General features: G+C 40.9%; 1 protein-coding gene across 2 annotated transcripts in view; it reads right to left on the minus strand.

Annotated features, from left to right (window-relative positions):
- EFNA5 (ephrin A5) overlaps positions 1-25,341 on the minus strand; it is a 206,261-nt gene extending 180,920 nt beyond the window's left edge. Inside the window, exons 1-2 of one of the 2 annotated variants that reach the window (XM_085212653.1) lie at positions 24,969-25,333; positions 23,813-24,899 (exon numbers count right to left, since the gene is read on the minus strand). In XM_085212653.1, the coding sequence (XP_085068779.1) occupies positions 23,813-23,937 (125 nt within the window). In that variant the 5' untranslated portion in view covers positions 23,938-24,899; positions 24,969-25,333. Of the gene's footprint in view, positions 1-23,812 lie in introns of both variants that reach the window. The other variant, XM_085212654.1, reaches the window with a different exon arrangement.
- Between the last annotated feature and the right edge of the window lie 540 nt (positions 25,342-25,881).

Here is a 25,881-nt window from a genome sequence, read left to right on the forward strand (position 1 = left end):
GGCCAACAAAATGTCTCCAGGTTAATTGTCTTCCTGTATTGTTATTTCTGTTACAAATCATTTATTAACCACAGAGATATCCCTCAACACAGCTACTTTTAGAAACAACAACAGTCCCAGGAAGTCTGTATATTCAGAGTAAGAAGAAATGGTTTAGTGATGTCTAAGCAAGCACGAGTATCTCCATGCTCTAGCCATCTTCAGAACTTCTAGAGTAAGAAATTATCATCCTGCTTTCCCCTGGTATAACTTTGAAAAACTATTTCTGAAGCAGAACTGTTCACATCTGCATTATCATGCATTATTAGCATGCAAAATTCTACCACCTATTCATTTTAATTATTTTTCTGTGAGAGCCTCAAGTAATCTTTTTTAAAAACTTTGGAATTACAGCCATTACACAAATTAACTTGCTACAGCTTACTGGGGTATGGAAGGAGAAGCCTTACGATCAATAACTAGAGAACTAGCCCCATTCATCCAAACTACTCGGCCATAAGACAGTCCAGCTGTATGCTTTTTATTTAAGGCAATTTCTCTCTTTTATGACATGATGCATTTTATTTTCTTATTAAATATGATTTAAAAGAATGAACTATTCACTGTAGAAGTCAAAAGCAAATGGGCAGAAAAACTGAGCTCTGTATCACAAATATTAACTTTAATCTGAAGAGGCACAAATGGGTTTTTCTGCCATCAGGGGGTCCAAGGATTAAAAAATTAATGTCTGTCCATCCAGACAGAGAACAGCTGTTCAGCTAATAAGCCACATTTCCCACTCTCTGCACAGGACTGCAAGACCAAAAAGCTCTGGCTGTACTGAAACGAGCTTTCCAAGCTCTTAAGTTGCTAAGGAGTGCTCCCTGCAAAATCAACTCCAAACTTTCTCCCCTGGGTAGGCACTTCCCCTTCCTTATTTAAAATCTGAAGTCTCATTCAAACAAGATGACTTTTCAGAAATCTACTGCTTCATTTCCATATCCTACATTTAGTAACCATGCCATATAGCAGGTAAAAGCAAACCTAAATGTGCAGTTCCTCCCAGACAAACATTTGACCAGGGTTCATCAGCTGCATTTTCAGATTTTCCAGACAGTCACAGCTACCAATCAGTTCTGACTGCAATTTTAGTCCTCTGCTGCCAGTACTAAAGGAAGAAGAGATCTCATCCTAGTCCTTTTCAAGTTATTTCTTCCTTTGGGGGCAGCTAAGAAACACTCCTTATAATCAGGGGTATTGTGTTTTTAAATTACAAAGTGCAGCTGCCTTATAGCAGAGAGGGATATGTAACCTTGAATTGCAGTTCTTAAGAGGTCACAGTTTAAATCCAGTTATGTATAGGAGGATGAGCAAACTTAGCTTTCGATTAGCTGCAAAGTGATAGAACCCCCTTATTCCCTTCCTTTTCTCCCTCTCTCCCACTCATCTTAAATGAGGACAAAATAAATAAAAATAAAAATAAAATAAAAGTCAACCTCTATTTGCTCCACTGATCTGTTGTTTGTGGAATGCTATCTGTCCGTGTGCAGCCCCTTGGCCATCTGGACCATGAAGGGCCCTCAATCTCGGCCCTGAATGGTAATTGTCTCAGAGAGCAACCTCACAGGCATTTCAGGCAGTGGGGCTTATTAAAATCCTGAAGGGCAGTAATCCCTGAATGCCACTAAAAAGATCCCCAGCTGCTACCGTTTATGAAGTGGGCTTGACAAGGGAGAGAAAAGGAGAGGGAGCTTGGGGGAGGGAGAGAAGAGGAAAGAGGAATTTAGAAGAGGCAAGTTATCCAAACAGGGCCCCCATCTGAGGAGTCACGTTTTATCAGCTTAGGCTTTCTTGTCTTGGTTCCCAATGGTGTCCACACTCCAGCCCCTCCTCAACTCCTCTTTTTATTTCTTCCCAAGGGGCTGGGGCCACTCCTTGCGAACATACACATACAGGTTTAAAATCAGGTATGGAGGCATGACAAGGATGGCAGCTGAGGGAGCCAGAGGCAAAATGGAGGCCTGCCTGCTCCCAGTTGGTACAGAGAAAATTCCTAGATGTGAAAGCACTCAAAACCAGTTTTCTCTGTAAGCACGTCTGTTTCCCCGTAATTCTGAAAAGGTCTTTTCATCTCATTAGGTTAAGCAGATTAATAAAAATTCAGCAGTTTGCCCACTGCTTCTTCAAAAGTGGTGAAGCAAGTTGAAAGACGCAGACGGAAGGGTTTTGTATTGGAGACAATAAGAGGGATGACTTCTTAAATCCTTCATTGTCATCCTCCATTAGAGATAAATAGATACCTCTGCTCAAATTCTTCAAACAAACACTATATTGCTACACTTCTTTATTTTCTATTAACCTTCGTGAAAAGCTTTAACCCTTCCAAAGTGCAGGGACTTTTTTGTTTGTGTATTATAATTCACCATGTAAGTGAAAGCCTTCTCTCATTTCAGTAATTATTTAGACAAGCTGTTGAAAAGACATTATTGAACACCTATCCAAAAAGATGGCTGCGAGAAACAAAGAACATATGCTGATCAATCATTGTATCTCAGTGCATAAATGCATTCAAAACTGAAGCTGAATGTGCAATTTGTATTTCTTCAGAACTGCAGTAACTTACAATTTTTTTCAATTTATTTTCAAAATATTTGAAAAATGTAAAAGTTCTGCATTAGTCAAACCAAATGCAATTATACGTATCAGTTGTTTTGGTTTAAATACCCTGAGTGTTCATCATCTAAGGTCCTAAAAAGATATCTCTCTTTTGTAGCTGGAAATTATATATTTTGCCTTTTGAGGAACTGCATTTGCAAAATACATTCTTTAAAATAAGAATGTGGGTTTTTTCCAGTATGTCAGAAGTAAAGTAAAAGATAAAGCTGAAAAATAACAATTTTTCTGCTTCTTTCTTGACAGGCAGTGGCAGAGCCTTTCATAAGCTACAAGTTTCTTAAAACTACATTAAGCATAAATATCACAGTATCTTAATGTCTCTACCATTTCACACATTTCTGAACTATACACACTATATACACTAGATGTACTTTTCACAACTATATCCCTGTACTCTAGAGAAGTGTATGATCAAAAAGAACACTTAGATGACACATACAATGTTTACAGGTATTAGTTTAGAATTTCAGAACTTTTTTTTTTCTTTTCTCCCAGAAAACGTGGCCAACAACAGTAACTCTCACACAAAGTGAAAGTAACAGTCTGCATAAATTTCCTTATTCTCTATCAAGGCAGAAGGCTAGACTGGGTATGATGAACTGTACCTCCACTATGTGCTCAAATGAGCATAGTTCTCTGTTAGACAGGTGCCAGTTCTGATATTCCGCCACAAGAAAGAATTACTGCTGTTTTTAGGGAGTATCTTTGAGTCAAACTGGCAGTTAGTTCACTTTGAGCATTTGCTTTTTAAAACTTTTTTGGACTTATATGCAGTATTCACAGACATTAAATGAACATAATAATTTTCTGTTTACAAAAATGACAGAAATCTATGTTGTTCTGAAGTTCTTAAGTCAGACAAGAGACTGTAGACTACAACTGATCTTCAGAATTGGATTCATACCTTGTTATGCCCTGTTCAGCACAGTAATAACATGCACTTGCCTAACTATTTATGGAAAAGAAAGTATCAGTGCATGTTTGCAGACTCCGTAACATAAAAAGGCAAACCTTAATCCTTAAAATCATTAAGATGCCACTCTTATTGATGCACCTTGAATTTCCCTGGCTGTACAATATCAATTATAATATTAAAACTGTTATGTTAGAAGAGCAATAAGGAAATGAGGTACAGAGACGAAAAAAGGATATAGAAAACTTTTAGAAAAGTGATCTACACATAACACTGTGGTAAGAACTGCTTTTATTTTGTTACTGTAACTCATAATTGTTTTATTTTAAGTAAAAATATAAAATATACATACAAGAAACATATCTATGTCCTAAGCGGCGGCAAAAGCAGCAATTTCAGTAACTTCCCCAAAATTATTTAAACATATAACAATTTTTTAAAAAAATCAAACTCTATTTTGTCCTGTATGTCATGCCTTGTGTTTTTCTCTCTTTACAATTAAAAGATAGCCAAAAACAAGAAAGAAAAAAAAAAAACAGGCTACAAAAAATAAAATCATACTGTCCAATTACAGTATTATTGTTTGCAACAGGTTCTGACTAATCAAGCCAAGTTGAGTTTAGTTCCGCTAAATCTCTGCTTTTACATTTCTCTTTATTTACAAATGAACAAAGAGAGTAAGTTGATGCAGAATGTAGTTGACAGAAAAACATAAAAGAACTTAAAATTCAACTCTTTATTGAACTCGAAACACAAAAGCAAACCCACATGAACAGTGTTCATAAGAGGTTGAGTACATCCCCAATTAATCCACCTCAAGGACAGGACTGGCAAGGCATGAACCATGGGATCCAGGAAAACAGCTCTTTACCACATTTTGTGATTTGAGTTTATTCATTGAAAGGCCACACAGTCATACAAAATGGGCTGTACCAAGCAAGGAAGCAGATTACAGTGAAGCCGAGCTGAAAATCAGCACCCGCACACACGGTAAGGGGTTTCCCTCTTTATTCTCAAGCAGATCTTTCTCAATGTGAAAAGTGTAAATAGTTAGCAGTGCACTAGGCAATGTAGCTATACAATGGTGCCTGCCCCTGCACACAGTATTTCACTCTTCATGGAGACATGCCTAGCAAATCTTTGAATGCTTTTATTTTGTTCTTTGTGGACTTCTACTGAAAAGCAAAACACTCTTCTTCATACAGTACAGTTATCATACTCATTTTGAGTATGAAATTTTGAAATTTCAAAAAATGTCCATACAACAAAAGAATCAATAATGTCTAAAGAAAACATGTGACTGTGCACAGTTGTAAGAACTAACAACTACCTGTTTTCCAAACTGGCTTGTCCTAAAATGGGAGAACAGCTAGTAAGCATTTTACTGTAAAAAATATAGCTGCATTGTGGAGCTATTTGGCAAACAACATTATTGAGACAAAAAAAAAAAAAAATTTTTACCATGACTTATACGTTTATATGTTGCAGTTTAGTATTAGCTACAGTAGAAGAAAAACTCGAGTTGATAAAAATTATGATTGGTCGCTCTTTCTTAATGCGGCCAATCCATTCACAAATTCACTCAGAACAGTTAATTTGGTAAATACAAAGAAAACAAATCTACACTAACCTTCAAAAATTTAGAAGAGGGATAAAGTAAAACAATGACATAATTTGTATGACTGCATGTTGCTTCCGAACCTGAACAAAAACCCTTTCAAAATGCAGACATTTTGAGCAATCACATATATACGCGCATTAAGGTTAACACAAAAATCTTAGGTTCATGTAACAGCGGAGCGTTCCAATTGCTGCAGAAGCTGTAACTGAATTTTTCTCTCTGTACAATACCAAACATAATATTAAAATTGTTATGTAAGGTGGAAAAGAAGGAAGAATAGCATACACAGAGATGAGAAGAAAATAAAGAAAACTGGACTAATAAGAGTCTGATTACCTGTTTCCTTATACGGGCTTTATTGAAAGACACATAGCATTTGTGCAAATTATATCTAATGATGTTTAACTTTAGCAGGTTGATGTTTGTAATGCACTGGTTTTCAGTAAGATGTAATTTCCAGATGTTGCTTTAAATTCCCAAACAGAAGAAGACATAAATAACAGTTAATATTAGACAACTAGCAAGACATAAAGTGTTAGTTCAAAAGAAAATACATTTACTGAAAAAAAAAAAAAAAAAAAAAAGGGAAAAACTTCCCTCTTCTGTATCACAACAACTACTATGCCCAACTGCACACTTCTATCTTCAGAACACACGAAGGATCTTGAAGAGGATCTGGTGAGCAGCATACAATACTTACACAGACTGTTCTTCTCAGTAAGAAAAAAAAAATTGGGGGAAAAAATCATACAGCATCTTACATATTTTATATTTATGAGTATTTTGCATACCAAATGGCTGATCTCTAGTGAAAGAGAATCCTGGTTAAATAAAATAAAACACAGTCATATTCTTCCACAGTGATTTATATGTTGCCTACCTATCATCAAAAGTCCATTTTTTCTGGCTTTGAAAGACTGCTGCTCTCTATGAGATTGGAAAACAATGCCTTTGTTAGCTGTAAGGCAATGTAGTTAAAGTTTCTTGTCATCAGCATATTCATATTTTGAGCAATTCCCATCTATGCTTTACCTTCCTCACCCCACACTCGAAGATGAGGTTTCTTCCTCATCTACCCTGCTAGAGGGTACAAGCAAAGCACACTGCAAACTTGTTCTTATTAACCTGGTGTCAAGAACTTCTCCTATCTAGACGAAGAGCCACTGCAGAAACAAGACAATCCTACTCCCATTCAAGGTGAGTAAACAGAATTTGCTTTTATACAGCTCCTTTCATTTTCATAATATCCCAATATGCTGTACAATAATGAGATAGATACACTGTCATTTCCCTAATCTTAAACAGAGGGCAAGGCTTTGTCTTGCGAGTAGGAAGAAAAGGAGGTCATGGGCTCTTTGAAGTTTCCTTACATCATCCTGACTGAAGGAAAGGAGGGAATGTAGAACACAGCTGTGACAAAACAGACAGGGATGAGGACAGCTGACCATTATGAAATGTGTGAGACAGATTTCTTTCAACATATTCAAGAAACACCTATCTAGAAGCAAAAATGAATCAGCGGGGAAGATTTTTTTTTTCTTTTAAGACTGGCAGCAGGTACAACGTTAATCATATGTTTCTTTGAAGGTTTTCTTGGGCGGGAAGGCGGGGGGAACTAGGAAGCCCAGTGAGATGAATTTCACTTTCATCACAGCAAGTCAGAGATCTATATGCATACAGAGATTCGGTGCAGGTAAATGTAATCTAGTAGATGTATTACCTATCTAGTCAACACAAGCAGTCATCCTATACAGAAGTGAAATATTCTGGCAAATGAGAATTTAAAAGGAGCTTAGGCAACAAACCTACTAAGGAAAGTAGAAAGGAACTGGGAGGGTAATAGCAGGAGAGCCATCTCCCCCACACTGCCTTTGACCAGAGATCTGTCACCCACCCAGTGCCACCGCCAGCACCTTCTTCAACAAGGAGTGGACTGGTTGTGAGAAGCACAACAATCTGCAATCTGTCTTACTGCCAAACTACACTCCCAAATGAATTAATAAAAAGTAGTTTCCTAATCAAAGTACATCCCCTGCATCTTGCCTTTCTGCTGCACAGCCAAGACAACAGCTAGATGGAACAGGATAGCAGCAGTTAAACTCTTCAGAAAACTTTTTCCATCACTGTCCCGGTTAGAGGCTCAGGCAGTGGGAGAGAGACCTGCCAAGAACCCATCCTCATCACTGAGCTGTGCAGCAGAACCTCTACCAGAACCAACCCCCAGGAGAAAGATGTCGGTGTCCCTTCCTGTTCCCAGATCCTACCTAATTAATGCCAAAGCTATCAGCTACATGCATCTAGCACCCCTTGCTGACAAAGAAAGGGTGGGTGCTGTGAGTCATTCTACCTCAGCAAAGTTTTCTGCAACCCACAGCAAGTTCTTGCTGTTTTGTTGGAAGCTTCCCTACCCTTTGCAGTGATCAGTTAAGTGTTCAGTTGTGTTTGCTGTTTCATTTCCCCCCACTGTCTTTCTTCTCCTAACACATGCATGCTTTAGCCTTGGCTATGGAGTGCTGACTGAGGAGGAACAATACGAGCCTTTCAACTCTTCAGAGGAAGGCTCAGCTTAGAGACCCAGTCAATATTCGCAGCAGTTTCAAGCCACTATTTTACAGTTCCTTGAAAGCAGAGCTCACCAGTCAGGAACCCTCAGGCATTACCCAATTTTATTCAAATAGGAAAAAATGAAGTAAATTGATTACAACCCAAACCACTTTTTCTTGGAAGTAATCAGTGCCACAGAACAGAATGAAAAAAGGAAATGGAAAGAGGGACAGGAAAGGTATGAAGGACATGGAACAATACCACAACTTAGGTTTGAGGAGTAGACAGATATTTATAATTAGAAAGGCCATTTTTCTCCAAAAACTGACTAGCAAAGTTCAAAAATCGCTTATCAGACAACTACTATAAACAAATCCACCTAAAGCGACCCAAGCAAACGAAGTATGCAAAGAGACTCATCAGCTACCTGAAGTTCTTGTTGCTTTCTGCAACACCTGGGTCACAGCACAGCCATACATGGACTATAGCCATGCATCCTTCTACACAAAGTGATGCAACTTTCCGTTCTGCTTAAATACCACAAGTAAAAAAAAAACCAAACAGAAAAAAAGCAAAAAACATGTTCAGTTTATCGAGAGAACAAATACAGGAAAAACACTAAGAATTAACATTTTTCATTTAAGCCACAGCCAAGATGTAATTATTAACCCAAAAAAAAGAGATAATTTCATGCACAATGGAAATACCAGTAAATGTTTTTAAAATATGTGCACTACTGGGGTAACCAGGTTTGCTAGGGAGAGTGGTCAATTAAATATTAACATTCTTCCAGAAGTTTGTAGAATTAAAACAAAAAACAAACAAAAAAAGAAACATTCCATTGGAAAACTGAGGTTGTCATTCGTAGAACTGCATCCCTTCTTTCGCTTCTACCACCGCCATACACATTAAACACACAAAAAGAAAGAAAAAAGAAAAGACAAACAAAACCATTTCTGAGAGTGAAAATCCGACAGATTGACAATCATCATTTACCTTCTCAAAATGCAAGGCAGCTGTATGATTTTTCGTTTAGAATGGATGGAATCTTGTCTGAACATGCTTTCTCACGTTAGACTGCACTCAAAGTTTTGAGCCAGAGTCTGACAAGCCACAGCTTAAACAGGAAAAATTACAGCTTAGCTTCAGTGGTGTCAGGATCTTTTCAAAAACACAGTTTTTGTCAGCCCTGGGGTTAAAGTTCACGTATCAGCAGAACAAATGCATCTTCCCACCTCCCATCTCTCTTTTTTCAGTGCACAGAGGTTTGATAGTTTGAGTCGCTTCTTTTTTTTTTTTTTTTTTTTTTTTTTTAAAGAATGTTGTAATACTGTCATGGCATTTGTTTGATTTTTTGAACGAAGTAACAACAGATGGGGTTCCTAACTGCTTTCCATTCCATCTTCTTGTTTTAAAAGAATGCACAAACGCTTAAAAGCACAAAAAAAAATAGGTAGAAAGAACCAGTACAATTATGGGAAGACACCAACACATCTGCAGCAAAGCTCAGACTCCTGAGCAAGTGAAAAGTACTTGTTTACAAAACAGGTCAAAAAGACTAAAGTTGTGAAAGTTCCCAGTCTTAAGGAAATGAGTACGAGCTCTTCTGTACAAAATCAGGCAATAAAAAAATTATATTACTCCCCTTTCAGAGTACATTCTCCTAAACCTATATCTGGGGTGAGAAATTCAATCAATACATGAATAAACAAATACTTATTAAAAAAGAACTAGAAAACTAATACAAATAAAATAATTGTAACTACGCCTTAAAGAGGAGCTAAGGAGACCGAAGATCTGAAAAAAAAAAAACAAAAATTAGTAAATAACGGGAATAAAAAGATGGACTTTGCAGAAATGGCAAATGAAAATAGATGATTAATCACTCGATAGAGACTGAATGAAAATTTGTTTAAAAAAAAAAAAACACTAAACATTATTAACAATGCTTTCAAATTTTAGACTGAAAGAAAAACAAGACACAGTGAAGTACCATCCACTGAGCAACTGATGCTTACTTTGTTCACTTCCATTACTTTCTGAGTCCAAACGATAAAAACCATGACATCCCCAATGATTCATTAAAGTATGTGGAAATTTAATGCAAATATAGCACAGCATCTGATCAGAACACGTTAACGCACTGTTTTATTTACTCAAATCAATGAGTACTACCGAACTCTACTTACCGTCTGTTTACACTGGTTATGACAGAATGCCACAGAAAAGAGTAATTAGTAATTCAGCATTATTATAGATCAGAAGATTTGGTATTGCTGAGATATCTTCTCAACTGACAGGCTGTATTTGTGTAAAACATCATCACTGCTCCAGATATATTATTTTAATACCAGCACTCCTGCAGTGGTATGGACCATTAGGTACACAGAGCAGCAAAGATTCTCTCTGAAACCTACGAATTTATCTGCAAAACAAAACCAACTAGTCAATAAAATCTTTCCTTTTCCTTCCCTAAGGTAGGAATGTTTCTGAGTCCAAAGCGGTCCCTGGCTATGCCATCCCAGCAGCAATCACAGGAAGCAGCACTGACCTCCCTCTCACACACCGCAGGGAACACCACAGAACTGCTCGCCCAGGTACCTCACCAGACCTCAGGGGAATGGCAGCTACAAAGAGCTACTGTGCCTTAACGTTTTGGTTACAGCGTGTAAAACGGAGGACATCCTGTACTGAAGATAAGGCTTTCCTAACTGGAAAGGAAACAAGTTAAGAAAGAAGTTTGGGCTAAACCTACTTAACGTTAATTCTCAGGCAAACATCAGGTCTTATAGGCATCCTGTGCTAATTTCATGTAGAAAACTAGGTGCATCTTCCTCTTTACGTAAAATAAAAATAAGAACAGCAGCAAACAAACACAGAAATCCAAATGAGCATTGCAATGGTCTGATTTACTCATAGAAGTTAGAAAGGCAAAATTGTTTTCATCACTAATGCATTAGATCCACACTCTACACCTAAAATAAAGTGCCTGTGAAACTCTTTCAAATGCTTTGTTCTAAAGAAGGCCATTATACCAACACTAAATCAAGAAAGCTAATATGAAAAATGGAAAACGGAGATGTCTTTTTACAGTAAGCTATAAAATATAGTTCAGTCAGAGACAGGGTCTGAAAAAGTAATATTAAAGGGATGCAATAAATCATGCAAAAAAACTTTTTTTTTTTTTTTTTTTAAAGCAAACTACCACGCTTTGGATTAGAAACAGTAAATATGGAGATTCTCTTCATAAAGTGTTCCTGGCAAGTAACTTCTATTGAGAAAAGGTTTGCTTAGAATTTGAATGCAATGAATAGCCAAGATGTAATGAGAAACAAGCATGATCTACCTCTCTAATTAATTTTCCTTCTTCACCTACAATGTCACTTGTTATGATAATGTGAATCTTAACCTTAATGAGAAATTTCATACCACCTTGATTAAAGATACCGTGAATAACAACACTCTTTTTATTTTGTTTTTATTTTAATGAAGAATCTCTTTATACTTAGCAAATGTACTGAACTTCTGCTAGTGAAGAAAATAAGCTATCTGCATACAACTTTTGTGCCAAGTGTTAAGAGACTGATTTATATTTCAAGTTTTTAAATGAGAATTATGCTATTAAGCATGTTACAAAATGATCGTGTTCTCTGCAGGAAATGTTCCTGGCTTTTTTTGTAACATAGTTTGTCTTGGGATGGTTTTAAAATGTAAATTCCTCAATAAAATTGAGTATGCATCCTTTAAAAGGTTTGCGAACTCAACAAACTAACCTATTAAAATTCACAGAATATCCTTACAATATTAGAAAAAATCAACTTCAAAGATCTCTGTGAACTCTGATGACAACACACTACAAGTACATATAAATAACATTAATTTGAGTCCACTGTTCTATAACTGGGTCTACTGACATATGGAATACAAAATACGGTAAAATTTCAAATATATGCGCCGTGTATTCAGTTTAAGAATTAGAACTTTTTTTTTTTTGTGAGATTCAATTAAGAAAAAGAGGTTTATATAATCAATATACGTCTTTCTAAATTAAACACTGCCACTTCCTGAAAGATGTGTGTTCTAGTCCTTTTGCTGTATTTCACAGTCTCTTGACATCCTCAAGTCCACTGGAAATCAAGGAAAACGCAGTATTTGATATTGCTTTAAACAAAATGCTTCATGAAAAGATGTTTTCTTATTCTCTCAGCAGGCTAGAACACAGTGACGGACCAGAGGGACTGGGGAGGGGGGAAATCTTACAATTTTGGTAAAAATATGTGTATTTTTAAAAGTAGAAAATGAAATGTTTATCATATTAAAGAGTTTACATTTGGAAGGAGTAGTAGGATCCTCTGGTAAAACACGAACTTTTTGTGGAATACCAGTGTTCTGTTTTTACAAGAGAGAATTACTTCCTGAACATAATATTTAAATTACATCAGCAAAGAACGAGCTCTCTTGTATTTGGATGTTCACAAAATCCATCCAGTCTTTATCTAGAAAAGAGTGGGGTATCACATAATGCTTTAGAAAACAAATAACCTCTATCTCCTCCTAATTTTGCATTGCTGTAACAGACTAATTTAACTTTCACAACCTTTTTTTTTTTTTTTTTTTTTTTTTTTAAGCACACTCCAAATTGTCCTGATCCACCAGTAGCCCCGTACAGCTGGTGCCTGTCTGCTCACAGCCATTGACACCCAGCACCCAGCCCTGCAGCCACTAAGGCACAGCAACCGTTCGCCCGCTGGGTGCGCTTCATCTCTGTGGCCCTCAGGTTGAAAGCCCCAACCCAGCAGAAGCTGTTGAAGAAATCTCAGTCAAGGATCATCAGTTGGAGGCGATCAGACAAATACCCATACACCAGTCCCCCCACACCTGGCTCACACAGCTTGCAAGGCCTCACAAAAGGTCTGACAACTGAAACCATTCGTGCATCACAGCACCCAATCACAAATGCACCTCAATCACGTCCTCTCCAAACCTCTGAAGGCTGGAGTTGAACACTGCCTGAAATACTACAGCAAAAGAACATAAAAGAACATAAAAAAATAAAATATAATAAAATAAAAATAATTGTGTTTTAAACACAAAACAACAACAAAAAAAACTTTAAACTCTGTAGCATCCACGGAGCATACAACACAAATAAATGGAATTCTGTTCACCATTAGTACCCATCAGCTCCTAACTTCAGCTACTTTTTAAAAATAAGATACTTATTTGTATGGCTTTCCTCAAGGAGCTTTAGGGACTGTTTTTTGAAGGATATGTAAGTACCTACAGGTATAAAATGGCAGAAATAAAATCTAAGGCAGCCAGGCCCAAGCAGTCTCAAAAACCCCATGCACTCGTCTGCATCTCTACACACCTGAATGTATTCAAAGACCTAGCTCTGAGGATCCATTCTTTTTTAAATGTGTGGGCTAAAAAAATATGCTTAAATAAATTATTCATTTTACCAGCTACAGAAGAAAAACATTAGTAAATATTAGTGTGACGGCATGACTTCACTATTGCAATGTCTTTAAAGACAATGTTCTACAGATAATTCACTCTCTAGCTATGCACTTCAGCTTACATTGGGAAATACCTGTGCAATGACAAACAAGACTGGCACACACTCCACCAGAGCCACTGCTGTGGCTCTCCAAAATGTCACCCTCCTGATTCTGCTGGGGATGACCTGCATGCCGGGGACTGGAAACCAAAAAAAGCTGAACAAGCAAAATTATCCATAGGTACTTTCATTCAACATTTTTTATCCACAAAGAAAAGCATAGAAAGGATAAGGTGACTTGCACGCACATAAAAAATGCAGGGAAAATACCAGCTTTGATTCCACCAATTTCGTTGGAAAGCTCAGTTCCCCATAAAGTGTGCAAGACAGAAAGAAAGAGAGAAAGGCAGAAGTGACTGAATGCAAAGGGAAAAGTGCTTGCAGCTTAGGCATAAGTGAGGGGAAAATACAACCTTAGAATTAAGGTCTTTTGAATACAGGAATAATAAACTTCCAAGTAAATGTCACTTCACTTTGACTGAGTTTCCCCAATTGAGTATTGTATATACATAATTTTATATATATAATTATTAGGCACACGCTTTCCATGTTCTTTCCCCCCAAAAGCAGAGCTGACAATGGTGACAGCGGAGTGTGTAATTAGTTTTTATTGTTCCCCTGACAGCCATAGCTCTGGAAGGACCCCTTGCCTTTTCCATTGTAAATGTTATGGAAAAATACACTAATGACAGGCATTTAATTATGGGCACAGCGACCATGATGGGCGCTGTGCCAAAAGTGATTGGCAGATTTGGATACCAGATATTCATAGCAATAGTTCTTTTTTTCCCCACACCTAGTAACTCAGATTACTGAGTTTTTTAAGTACCTTTTCTAAGCTTTACTATTGGTCATAGCTATTGTGACCAACAACGATCAACTTGAAAACACACAAGAAAAATGGATAGACAAAATGGTATCCTTTTGCTCAACAGCAGCAAGAAGTTTTCTCAAAGAGCTCTATCCATGACAGCACCATCAATATAAAAGAAATCCCCAACTCTGGCACACAGATGACATTTTTTTTTATTTACTTCTTAAAAGAGAAATTATATCTACATAGAAACAGAAAGATATTATGTTCCTTAATACATCTTTATTAAATATTTACAAGTCTGTCCCACATTCAACTGTAGTTGCTGAGGTGCTTTTTCGCCTGATTAATTAGCAATTGGGAGACACGCTTTTTGGCAGCTTATGTATCCCTATTATTTCGTCTGGTTTGGCACAAAAACTCCCTTTTGGGAGCACCAGTATTTGTACTGTACCCTGCTTAGTGATGGATCACTAATTTTTAATAAACTAAGCCCTGAGAGAACTATAAAAAGATGTATAAGTGTTTGGGAGCCATAACTGTAAACAAATAAAAAAAAAGGGGAGGGGGGGAGGAAGAGCTTTTTTCAGTACAGAAGTTTGAGATCTTTTCCAGACTACACATGGATAGCCCATCTAGGAGATCACACGTATTCTGAAGACACAAGTCTGAATCGGCTCTTAAATACTCAATCCAAATCTCTGCCTTCATCTTTAAAAAGCTTTCAAAAAAGAGACTAGCTAATGTGGGTGCGTATTTTCCTTGAAGAATGCTATATCTGAATGTCCCCTCACTGTTTCTCATCCCTCCCCCACCACCAGATGAATGAAATTGCTCTGTGAAGCAGATCTCTATGAAGAATGACCACACAATTCTGGACCAAACGGTACTAAGTCTATGTAGCAGTCACAAATCCCTGGCTAAATCGAACAAAGCAACATTATTCCTAAGTGGTAAGTTTGGGAATATAAAAGTGAAGCTGTCTGGCTCTAAAGTGGAAACTTGCAAATAGCTATAGAGTCAATGTTGGCTCTCCATCCCCCATCCAGCTGGCTCTTATATCAGTAACTTAAAAAATGCAGTTTGCCATTACGGTGGCTTAAGGCACTCTATGTGCCAGTGCAATGACCATGCTGTGTGTGTGTGTCAGAAGGTCAATACTTTCAAATTCCAGAGTCTCTCTTTATTTCCTTCTTTTCTGGAAACAATAAGAAAGAGAAGAGGGCTGATAAATCCTACTTTGTTAACTTCTGCTCTAAAAACCGCCCTGCCTGTATGAATATATATCTATTTTTAAAATTTGATTAGACATCAACTAAAGGGAGAAGAAAAAAAAACCAACAAAACAACAACAAAACAACCACCACACACACACACAGGAAAAAACCCCAATGCAGCTGTTTTGCCTGCTCATTAACAACATTAATTAGCAAATACCTTTGGAGCAACTTTTTAACAACTCTGTGGAAGCCAACATCATTAAAGCTGTTAGAAGTCCTCACCTAACACTGACAAACTAGCAGAGCAAACTGAGAATTGTACCACAAAGATCATTATCGAATCTACCAGTAGGTGAAATATTTACTTTTCTTCCCTATCTCCTCACAAAAAAAAATGCATCTAGATATTATTTACATAGCACTACCAAACCAGCAAAACCATAGCTGCGCACTGGAATTATTTTGTTTAGTTTCGAGGAAAAGATTTAGAATACATTCAGCTCCAGCTTCATTGGCACAGATTGATATAAGGTACTCAAATTTATGTACAAAATTAAAAGAAATGTAAAGTAAAAATAAAAATCCTGTGTACAGCACAAGTACTGTAATAAAAATTAATATGTATTTCTTAACGATTCCCTGTGAGACTAGATAATGGGATTACGGAATGTGCATAGAGAGAAGGAAGAAGTTCTTCTGAACCGTAATAAGAAAATGAAAAGCACTACTTTGAAGTCCACAAAAGCAAAAAGGTAGTTTCATTGCAACCCACAAGGGAAAGGCCAAAGTGCTCAACTGCACCTGATGAACAAACCACAAAACACAAATATGCCTCCACTGACCAGCTCCACTGATCCATCCACAAGCAAAATATGAAATCATCTTGGGAAGGAAAAACTACATTCTTTTAATGAATAAAGAATGCTCATGCTATGCAGCAGACACTAATTTTGGCACAAAATACATCATAATAAACTACGCATTTCTTAAATGTCATGAGGCTAAATTTTATCTGTAAGAATGAAACAAGTAAAGTGATGAAAGAATATGTATTTCACACTCCAGATTTTCACCTCATCAAATGATTCACTACCAAATCATATCCTCTCTGCCTCCAAAACCATTTCATCACCGACACAAAAAATGAAAAAAAATGGTGTATACAAAAAATAACACAGGTTTTCAAGAGTCCAATAAGAACAAAATAAAAAAACTGAAAGTTACTCAGTGATAAACACGCAGGATTTATCGTTATTATTATTGTTACTAAAGGTATTAATTTTGAACAATTCCTTATATTAAAATGCTGATTCAATGATAGCAAATACAAACAGTAAAACATTACTAACATTGTACATATAGGTTTCGTAACCCTATCCCTTTTTTTTTTCCACACCATATATCAGCCTGGATAGGTAAATTCTTACACCAGATTACAGTGCAAGTGGCAGAATAAGATCCATAATCATCAAGGTTTTTCAAGTAAAGATCGCCAAACCTGAAGAATTAGATGTAAGGAGCTGATATTAACAATTCAAGCAGATCTGGCTAATTAACAGGGCTCTTGTGTATCTTCTCGTTAGTTGATTTCCCCTTTGACAGCATTTTCACCGGCCATGCATTTAAAAAGAAAAAAAAATAGCCACATAAGTCCTATCACACCAGAGAAAACAGACACCTAACTCTTTCCCTAAATTTTGCAGCAGTCAAAAATACACAAACTCATTTTTTTCATACAACTAGAACCTAACAGTGGATTTTCATCAACCTGTCAATGATAAAATATGAAAGATGCTTTCCCAGATGAAAGATGTACAACAGTTTTTCCTTTTCTGTTATTGGAAACCACAATGCTTTACAGGAAGAAAATATAATCTCAATTTTTCCTTTTTTTTTTTTTTTCTAATTTTCAAACATTTGATTTTAACACAAATTACTTTTAAAAATCCATGTGAGTGGGTGTGCCTGGTTCCGTAATGTAACAACTTAAGCTCATTTTCTTAAAAAAGAGGATTTCACACAACCGTACATGCTCACATTTTATAAAATAATACCTACCATTTTAAATGAGTTTAGCTATAATTTAAGAGCCTGCAGAGACTACAACAAATAGGGAAAGAGCGCAAAGGCAAGGAAGACTTCCAGTGTGCGATGGATTCTCCTCCTCCATTCAACTATTTTGAAGTACATTACAGCAGAGTTTACTCACAATAACTGTATATCACCAGAAAGCAGAAAGTTTCAATAACATGTCTGTTTATTTTAAACCAAACATTTCCATTTCATTATATTGCTGTGCTGCTGACTGACTTGATTTTAAGCACAAGCGCAAAGAAAACTTAAACAAAATAGGACTCTTTATTCTCCACAGTGAATTACACCATTCAGAAATGCTGGAAGATTAGTTTAATCAAGAAACTAAGAACATTTCTCAAAAATCAATGCTCAGGACTGGATAGCAGCAGAAGAAAATCCCCGTTCCAAAACACCTCTCTTTGCCTTGCAAAATTGGAAAGACTAACAGTGAGCCAAAGTAGGACAAGTGCATCTCACAGCTATGAGGAACTACTCATGCTTCCTCTCAGAAAGGTTGTGTCTCTGTTAACGTTTTCTCTGAGGAGATCAAAATGACCAGCGTTCCTTACGTGCCATGTTGAAGCCTAATATTCCAACCCGCGGTACACTGCCCAGTGACACGGCCGCTTCAGGCAGCAGCAGTAACAAGGTACTCTAACAAGCACAGAGAGTTCTCAAAGCACATGCCTGTAATCTCTGTGTCAAGTTACGTCTGTATACTCGGGCACCAACCCACCCGGCTACCACTGGCCTCGGGGCTGCCAGTGTGAGATGAAACGGCATAAAGGGAAGAATGCCAACAATTAAAACGTGGGTCTACATCTTTTTCTTCGTTGTTGTTGTTATTATTTTACTTTAAATCAAAAAAGATCTTTGCTGGAAGATGAGTGTTAAAAATTAGTCTCTAAAGCTACTCATCATCTAAATGTTTAGGTTTACTCATTAAAAATTCTAGAGATTTTATTCTCACACAATTGTGATTTTAACCCATGCCACACCACCATCCAGTGATACAATTCAATGCATACATACACACACGCTTACAAACATACAGAGGCTGCTCCAAAAGTAACGCCTCCTATTTCATTATGTTGGCCCACAGCAACAGAGGCTGGTGGTTGGTGGTACAGCAGCAGAGGCTGAACCTTCCCACCAATACTCTGTTACATGCTGTTGCCATGTGACAGATGGCAGCAGAGAGGCAGTCTGATGACAAAATGGCACTGAAGACTGAAATGCACATGGAGCAAAGCTGTGGAACAGAATTCCTCCATGCAGAAAGAACTGTACCCAATGGCATTCGTCAACACTTGCTGAACATTTATGGAGATCAGACAGCAGATGTGAGCACAAGCGATGTGGTAGAGGGTGGTGTGTTTCAGCAGTGGTGGCAGTGATGGTGGGTCACCTCCCCTATGTGGAATTTACAAGCTCGGTGTGCAGGCCCTAGCTCACGGCTGGCAAAATTGCACAGTTAATGCTGGTGACCAGGCTGAGAAACAGCCTTTTGCAGCAAAGAATGTGCTCTATCAAATAATGCTGTGTTATGCTGTCTGTATCTGTTGTAGCTTCCATGAAAATAAACTGGAGGCATTACTTTCAGAGCAATCCATATACATCTATATGTACGTATGTATAAATTCACTGAATACCATGCATATTCACATAAGAACCTACACATATATTACACAACACTCTGTAAGTCTACAAAGATCATGACTCCTGGAGGACTCATTACATTGATTTATTTTCTTAGCCCAGCATGAGGCTGGTTGATTGCTGGGGTCACAGCTACCTGGGGAGGGGGGGAGGAAGAAGGGGCAGGGGAAAAGGACAGCTCTTCTTCATCAGTCCCTCTCTCAAAAGGACATAGGGCTAGCAGAAGAAAGGGTAGTAAAATGTCCTAACTCTGTGCATTTCAGAAAGACTTGGTAAGAAGCTTTTCACGAAGACCATTTACCACTTAACAAGGTGCCTTTCACAAGAAGGTGGAAACCAGTGAAACCATTGTTCTTTGTGTGGTTTTTCCATAGAATGCTTCCAACTCCCTCAAAAATTCACTTTTAAAATAAACACCAGAATTCTTTTGGAGACACAAAGCGTTAGCAAAACTATCAAGGGTACAGAAAGCAGGCATAAAGAATCGAAGGCTCTGGTACTGATCTTTTAACTACAATAAATCAGTCAGAGATTCTTTCAGTTCTTGAAACAGGCTGCCGGATAAAATGCTTTAAAAACATAAGCTATACTGCTTATACGCTCTGAGTACTTGAGGGATATTATGCTTTCTTTGGCACATAGAAATGATATAGAACACCAAAGCCAAACCAATGCCTCGATTTTGCCCTCTTCAGCCCCGGCTTCTTAGTTGTTCTTCATAAAGGCAATGGCCTCTTTCTTATTCCAGCTGCCTGGTTTCCCCATCTCCGTACACAGACAGAACTATTCCAAGATGGAAAGCAAACAAAAAAACTGTCACGCTACCTCATCATACACAATCACTATGCCGGTGATGAAGCCTTCAACCGCAGGTAAGCAATGGGAGGACACTGGTCCACCTCGCACGTCCTGAGAAGTGCGGGACAGCCAGGCAGAGTGCTAGGGCTGTGCTGTGGCACTGGGGCAGTACTCACACACATCTGCACGCCCATCAACTGTAGCAAGATTCAGGTGTGTCATACACAGAGTGCACGTCGGCGAAGTCAGATGCCCTTCAGAATCGGTGCCTACACACTCAACCACAAAACTCACCTAACTTTAAACATCCAGGTTGGAAAACTCTATTCCATGCAGAGCATTTACGAAAGTATCTGCTTGTTTTCCTGTTCAACGATTCCCAAGTATCTCTCTTAACAAAAAGCCTACCGCTGTTGATGAAAATATGGCATCCAGGTTAGTAACGGGAGCTAGTCAACTGAATGTGAAATGCTACTGCTGTATAAAATTCTGTAATCAGCAGATGACTTCTCAGTTTTATTATCCACATAAACAGATGTCCACACACACAAAGAACATACATCAGCATCCCGTGCCTTTTTAAGATTTCTTCTGGGGATGTAATTTTATACACCATTTTCTTGCATAAGATATAGCCAAATCCAATAATACTTCTAATAAAAAATACTTGCTTTCCTGAGACTATGAGGTTTGGCCTCTCCGTCATCCAGACTCGAACTGCAAGTATTTTTAACTACCTTGAAACCAGCAACCATTTACGAAGCTAAAGAACCTGCCACTGAAATAACTTGGAGGAAAATACCTATATGTAAACCGCAACCATGAAACACAGTCCTGCAAGCAGAAAAATGTAATAATTACCACAAACAGTTCAAGTTGAACTTTGACAAGATTAAAAGCACTAGCAAGTGCTAAGCCAGTAGACCGCTTCAAAATTTGGCTCAGGTGCATGACACTTTGGCTGGATTTTCATTACAAGGACAGCGGCTACCAGGATTAAATGCATATGCTCCACTACCAAACGAACTCCTCAAACTACTTCGGATTCAGAGGAATATTCTGCAACAAGAATACTTTGCTCTTCTGTGTAAGACCATATATGCAGTCAGCACTGAAAGACATTAAGGAGGTTATTAGAATTTATGTACGCCTAATTCTGAGTCCACGAACAATAGAAGTACAAAAATATCAGACATACTTACAAGGTTACTCAATAATTTTCAATACACACACACACACACAAAAGATAAACCAAACATATTTTATTATACTTCAAAAGCCTAATACTCAAATTCATCTGGCATTAGACTACACCATTTACAGCATTTCATGTATGCTGGCAATTATACCAGAAAATATGGCTTAAATTATTTGTGATAACAGACTCAGGCTCTGTAAGAATACACAACTTTCTGTTCATCATGCTCACAGTAATGATCCTGTGGTACTTTTTAATTATTCTCGCAGAACTTTGGCAACTTTTCAAGAAATGTAATCTCAACTTTGTTAATGGACTCGCAGGCTCTCTTTCTTTACCAAAATACTGTTCACACGAGGAGCACTTTTCAAAATGGGCCGCTCATCAGTTCACTTCTGTGTCTCTTAATAAGGATGAGATCTTTCTGTATATTTGTTGGAGTTTCATACTAGGAAAACTAAACATGATGGTATCTGAGCTAAACTGAACCATTACGGAATTCTTAGACAACGTTTTCACAAAACCTCTCTTTACTTTGCCTTTAATCACTAGCATCAGCATTTCATTCTCAATCTGAATTAATTAGTCCTACACTGGTTTGTTAATTCTGAATAAACACAATAAGGAGGTAAACTGAAGCAGACTGGCCGCGTTTAGGGGCTAAGGAATGATGGAATATTTTGCCTTCCCACTTCAAACTGTTATCTCACTGCACGCATTCCCACTTACTTCCATGTGTATAAAACCAGACCGTCCCTCTCTGAATCTGCCTATCTCTGGAGGCAGATAAATCACTGTGAAGCTGCTCCTATAGCACTGTTAGCTGACCCAAAACTGCTGATAACCAAACTGAATTTTGCCTTCACCCCAGATCCTGACAAAGCGATTTCAGAAGCACTCCCTTCCCTCTGGGTTTCCTGCACCAAACCCACCAGGCATTTGCCTGCTTTTCTGTAGCGCACGTGTAACTTAGGAGGCACTCTGCTTAAAACAAAGGGGAAACGTGCCTGTACGCTGCTCTTTCCATAGCTTTAACTCAGGCATAAACATGGCACTTCCAGATAGATGTTTTCATTGCGTGAGGGCAGTGAACATTTTAAGAAACTAAATAAGTGTTTGTTTTCAAATGGGAAGGTTTCACAGCATCTTGCGATCAAGCCTTCGTGCGGTTATTTGGAAGCATAACAAAACTAAGTTTTCTCTACAGTCTGCTAATGTTTAACACTGGATTAAGAACAGATTTCATTAACACTGGTAAAATACCGTTAAACTTATTAAAATCCCTTCAAATCCACGCAGTGCACAACTCTACCTTCCAGACAAGGACTGGCCGTCCTTACCCCTATCGCTGCCCATGTGCAGCTCCGTGCACTCATCACACGCAGGACCGCAAAGTTAAAAATCTTGAATGTAAGGTTATGTTTGAAGCATTTTATTTTTAGCTGCTACGCCAGCAACATGTGCAGACCATTTAGGCAAACCTATTTCTTTCAACAACCCGGCTTCTGCCCAGTGGGATTTGTGAGTATCATTTCATTTTTTTCCTCCAGCAGTAACATTTCATTTTGCCTAAAGACCGCAGCAAAAAAAAAAAGCTGCCTTCGAGAGACAAGCAATTTCTGAGACTGGTGGTGCTGCTAGGTGTAACTTTTCATCTTATTTGCAACGAACTATTTTTTCTCAAGAAGCAGACATAAAAAGAGGAAAACGTAGAGACGGGCACTTAAAACTGCAGATGCTCATCATTCCGAGGCACGACTGCTACTTTGGGTAAATGCTTTTTGTCTCGAGCTCTTTGCGCCAACCGTTCAGCGCTGTGGCGCTGAGAGCAAAGGCAGCGCTGGAGCACGGGACAGACGGCTGCCTTTGCGCACTTGGATATTCTGCCCGAAACTTCCTCCGCCACCTATTCTGAGGCCGCTCCGGAATACAGAGCAGGGGAGTTTTCTGCAGGCGACACAGATCTATTAAAAAACATGACCTGTGACAAAAATCAATGCGCTAATCTTAAACCAAACAGCGGTATCAGCGGCATAAAAAGGAGATAACCTAAGATAAAATAGCACCAAATTTACTTAGACTGGCTTGACAGGTTTTTTTTTTTTTTTTTTTTTTTAAAGTCTGCTCGCACGTACTGCAACAAGGCAAAAAACGTAATCCCCAGGTGACTTTTTACCCAAACACATGGATACCATTTGGAGCGGGGCTGCGATTTTCCGATGCTAAACTGGAGGAAAAACTCCAGAAAAAAATTGCACGAACCTCCCTTTCCCCGGAAGGTTGGCGCAGCGGCGCGCACAGCCCGCGGCAGCCGCCCCCTGGGCACGGGCACCTCGGCGCGGGGCGCGGGCTGAGCCCCGCTCCTCCCGACACAGCTGGCACCGCGCTCCCCGACCGGGCACCAACCTGCCCCGACGGGCCGCGGGGCAGCCCTCCATTCTCAAGAGGGACTGTGGCCGCCGGCGGGCCGGCTCCCCGCTCCCGGCCGGAGGCGGAGGAGCTCCGCGGGACGCAGCCGCCCGGCGCCCGCGGCCCGAGCGCTGGAAGCGCCGAGCTGCCGGGAGGGGGAAAAAACGCACCCCCCCCCTACTCCTCCCTCCTTTCTTCCCCCCGCCGCCGCTCGCAGCCCCGGACCCTCCGGAAAAGAAAGTTTTCCGGCCCACCACGCGAACGGGGGCAGCTCCCGCAGTCTCCGGGTTGCGGGGCGGCAGACCTGGGGCCGCTCCCCGCCGCCCCCTCCCCGTCCCCGCGTACCTGGGGTTGGTGCTGTTCCAGTAGACGGCGTAGCGGTCGGCCACCGCCTTGGCGCCGGGCTCCTGCCCGCGCACGCACACCCACAGCGCCGCGACCGCCAGCAGCAGCATCTCCACGTGCGGCATCGCGGGGAGACGAATGCGGAAAAATTGGGAAGAGGTTGGGGGGGACGGGAAGAGAGGAAAAAAGGCAGAAGTAAAAAATAAAAAATAAAAAAAAAGGAGGGTAGGAGGAACCGAGCCTTCTCCGGGTGCACGAGGGAGCGGGAGGGGATAAACGCGAGGAGCGGACTCCGCGCCGCGCCGCAGCTAGCGAGGCGCTTGCGGCCGCAGCAGCCGGCGGGGAGGCGCGGCCGCAGCGCTCAGCGGGGCTCAGCCCGGCAGCGGGCGGCGCGCATTCACCGGGCGTCCCACGCGGAGCCTCCGGCACGGCATGCACCGTGCGCCGCGGGGTGGGGGCCGCGCGGAGCGGGGCGCGAAACGAGGTCCTCCCGCGAGCTGAGGGGTCCCGGCGCGGTGCGAGCGGCCGGCGGCGGGGAGAGGAGCGAGGAGCTACGGTGCGTCTCAGCAGAAAGTTTGTGCCTTCCTTCCCCGCTCAAATGCCAAACCAACAATGAGGAAAAAAAAATAAATAAATAAAAAGAAGGGGGGGAGAAAAAGGAGGGGGGAAGGGAGCAAAACCCCTGAGGAGTTTGTTCGCTGCGCTGATGGAGTTGGGGAGCCTGTTCTGCAGCACAGTATGTCTTGAAGGAGACTTTGTGGAGTGGTTTTCTCGTCCTTCCTGTTCCTGGGCGGTGGATGCACCAAGGGCTGAGCAACAGCAAAGGCGGAAAAAAAAAAAAAAAAAACAAGGGGAGGGAAACGGAAAAAAAAAAAAAAAAAAGCGCGGCCAATCCAAGAAATATTGCGGCGTGGAAACCAAGGAGATGGAAATAAAAACTGTTTTATGAGAGGGCGTGGAAAAAAGCGAAGCCCCGGAGAAGTGCAGCACCAGGGCCGGGCCGGGCGCTCCGGCGCGGGGGCTCCGGCTGCCGACTCCCGGAGCGCAGCGGTGATAGCGCGGAGTCCGGTCCCGGGAACATCAACTTCTGCGGAAGGACGGCACTGTGAGCGGCGCGGCGGAGAGAGAAACGCCCGCCCCTCCGAGGATTACATACAGAGATCGGGGAAAAGACGCGGCTCCGCGCGGTCCTGCCCGCAGCTGCTGCCCGATGCCCTCCGAAGCAGCAGCAGCAAGGAGAAACGCACCGCGCCAGCAGGCAAATAAATAAACTTGAATGCAGCGGCAGGCAGGGAGGGATCGCGGAGATCGACGAGGATTGGAGGGGCAAAAGTCAGTTTTGAAAAAAAAAAAAAAAATTGCTTTATGGGAGGAAAAAAAAAATCCTTCGCGCAGCCACGCCCCCTCAGCAGGGCCAGTCCCTCCGCTGCGTGCGGACCCGGCGGCGGCGGCGGCCCGGGGCTGCGGGAACGCGCGCGTGCGGGCGTGCAGATGGGCGCGCGCCCCGTGTGTGCGTGCCCGCGCGTGCCCGAGGCGCGGGGCGGGCCGGGCGCTGCGTGCGGCGCGGTGCGGAGCGGCGGGGCGGGGCGCACCGCGCTGTTTGCTTACGGATCGATTTTTGTTTTTCTTTTTTTTTTCGGTTTTTACACCCCTAGGCCATTGGCGTATAGCTCGAGCTGGGGGGAGGCGGCGCCGTGGGGTTCTCCTCCCCCATGCCCCACTCTCCAAAACCTGACTGATGGAATTGCTGGCGCGGCGGAGCGCTGCCCGGCAGTCTTTCGTCAGCGGAGCTCTACGGTACGGAGCACTGCCCGCGGGCACGGCGCGGCACGAAGCTCCCTCCCTGCTGCTGGGGGAGGCCCCCGCCGCCCCCGGGCAGGTGAGCAGCTCCGCAGGGCGGGGCTTCGCGGAGGGGCGGGACTTGGCGGAGGGGCTTCGTGGAGAGGCGGGGCCTCGCCCCGGGCCCCGCCGGCGTTGCCGCGGTGACGGCGGCCGCGCGGCGCCCCTCGCGCTGGTGCCGTTAGGAAGCGCCCTGACGCCCCCCAGCGGCGGGCGGTGGTGCTGCGGGG

The sequence above is a fragment of the Meleagris gallopavo genome, chromosome Z, assembly GCF_905368555.1.
Source record: "Meleagris gallopavo chromosome Z, MGAL_WU_HG_1.1, whole genome shotgun sequence".
In the NCBI taxonomy this organism is placed as follows: Eukaryota; Metazoa; Chordata; class Aves; order Galliformes; family Phasianidae; genus Meleagris; species Meleagris gallopavo.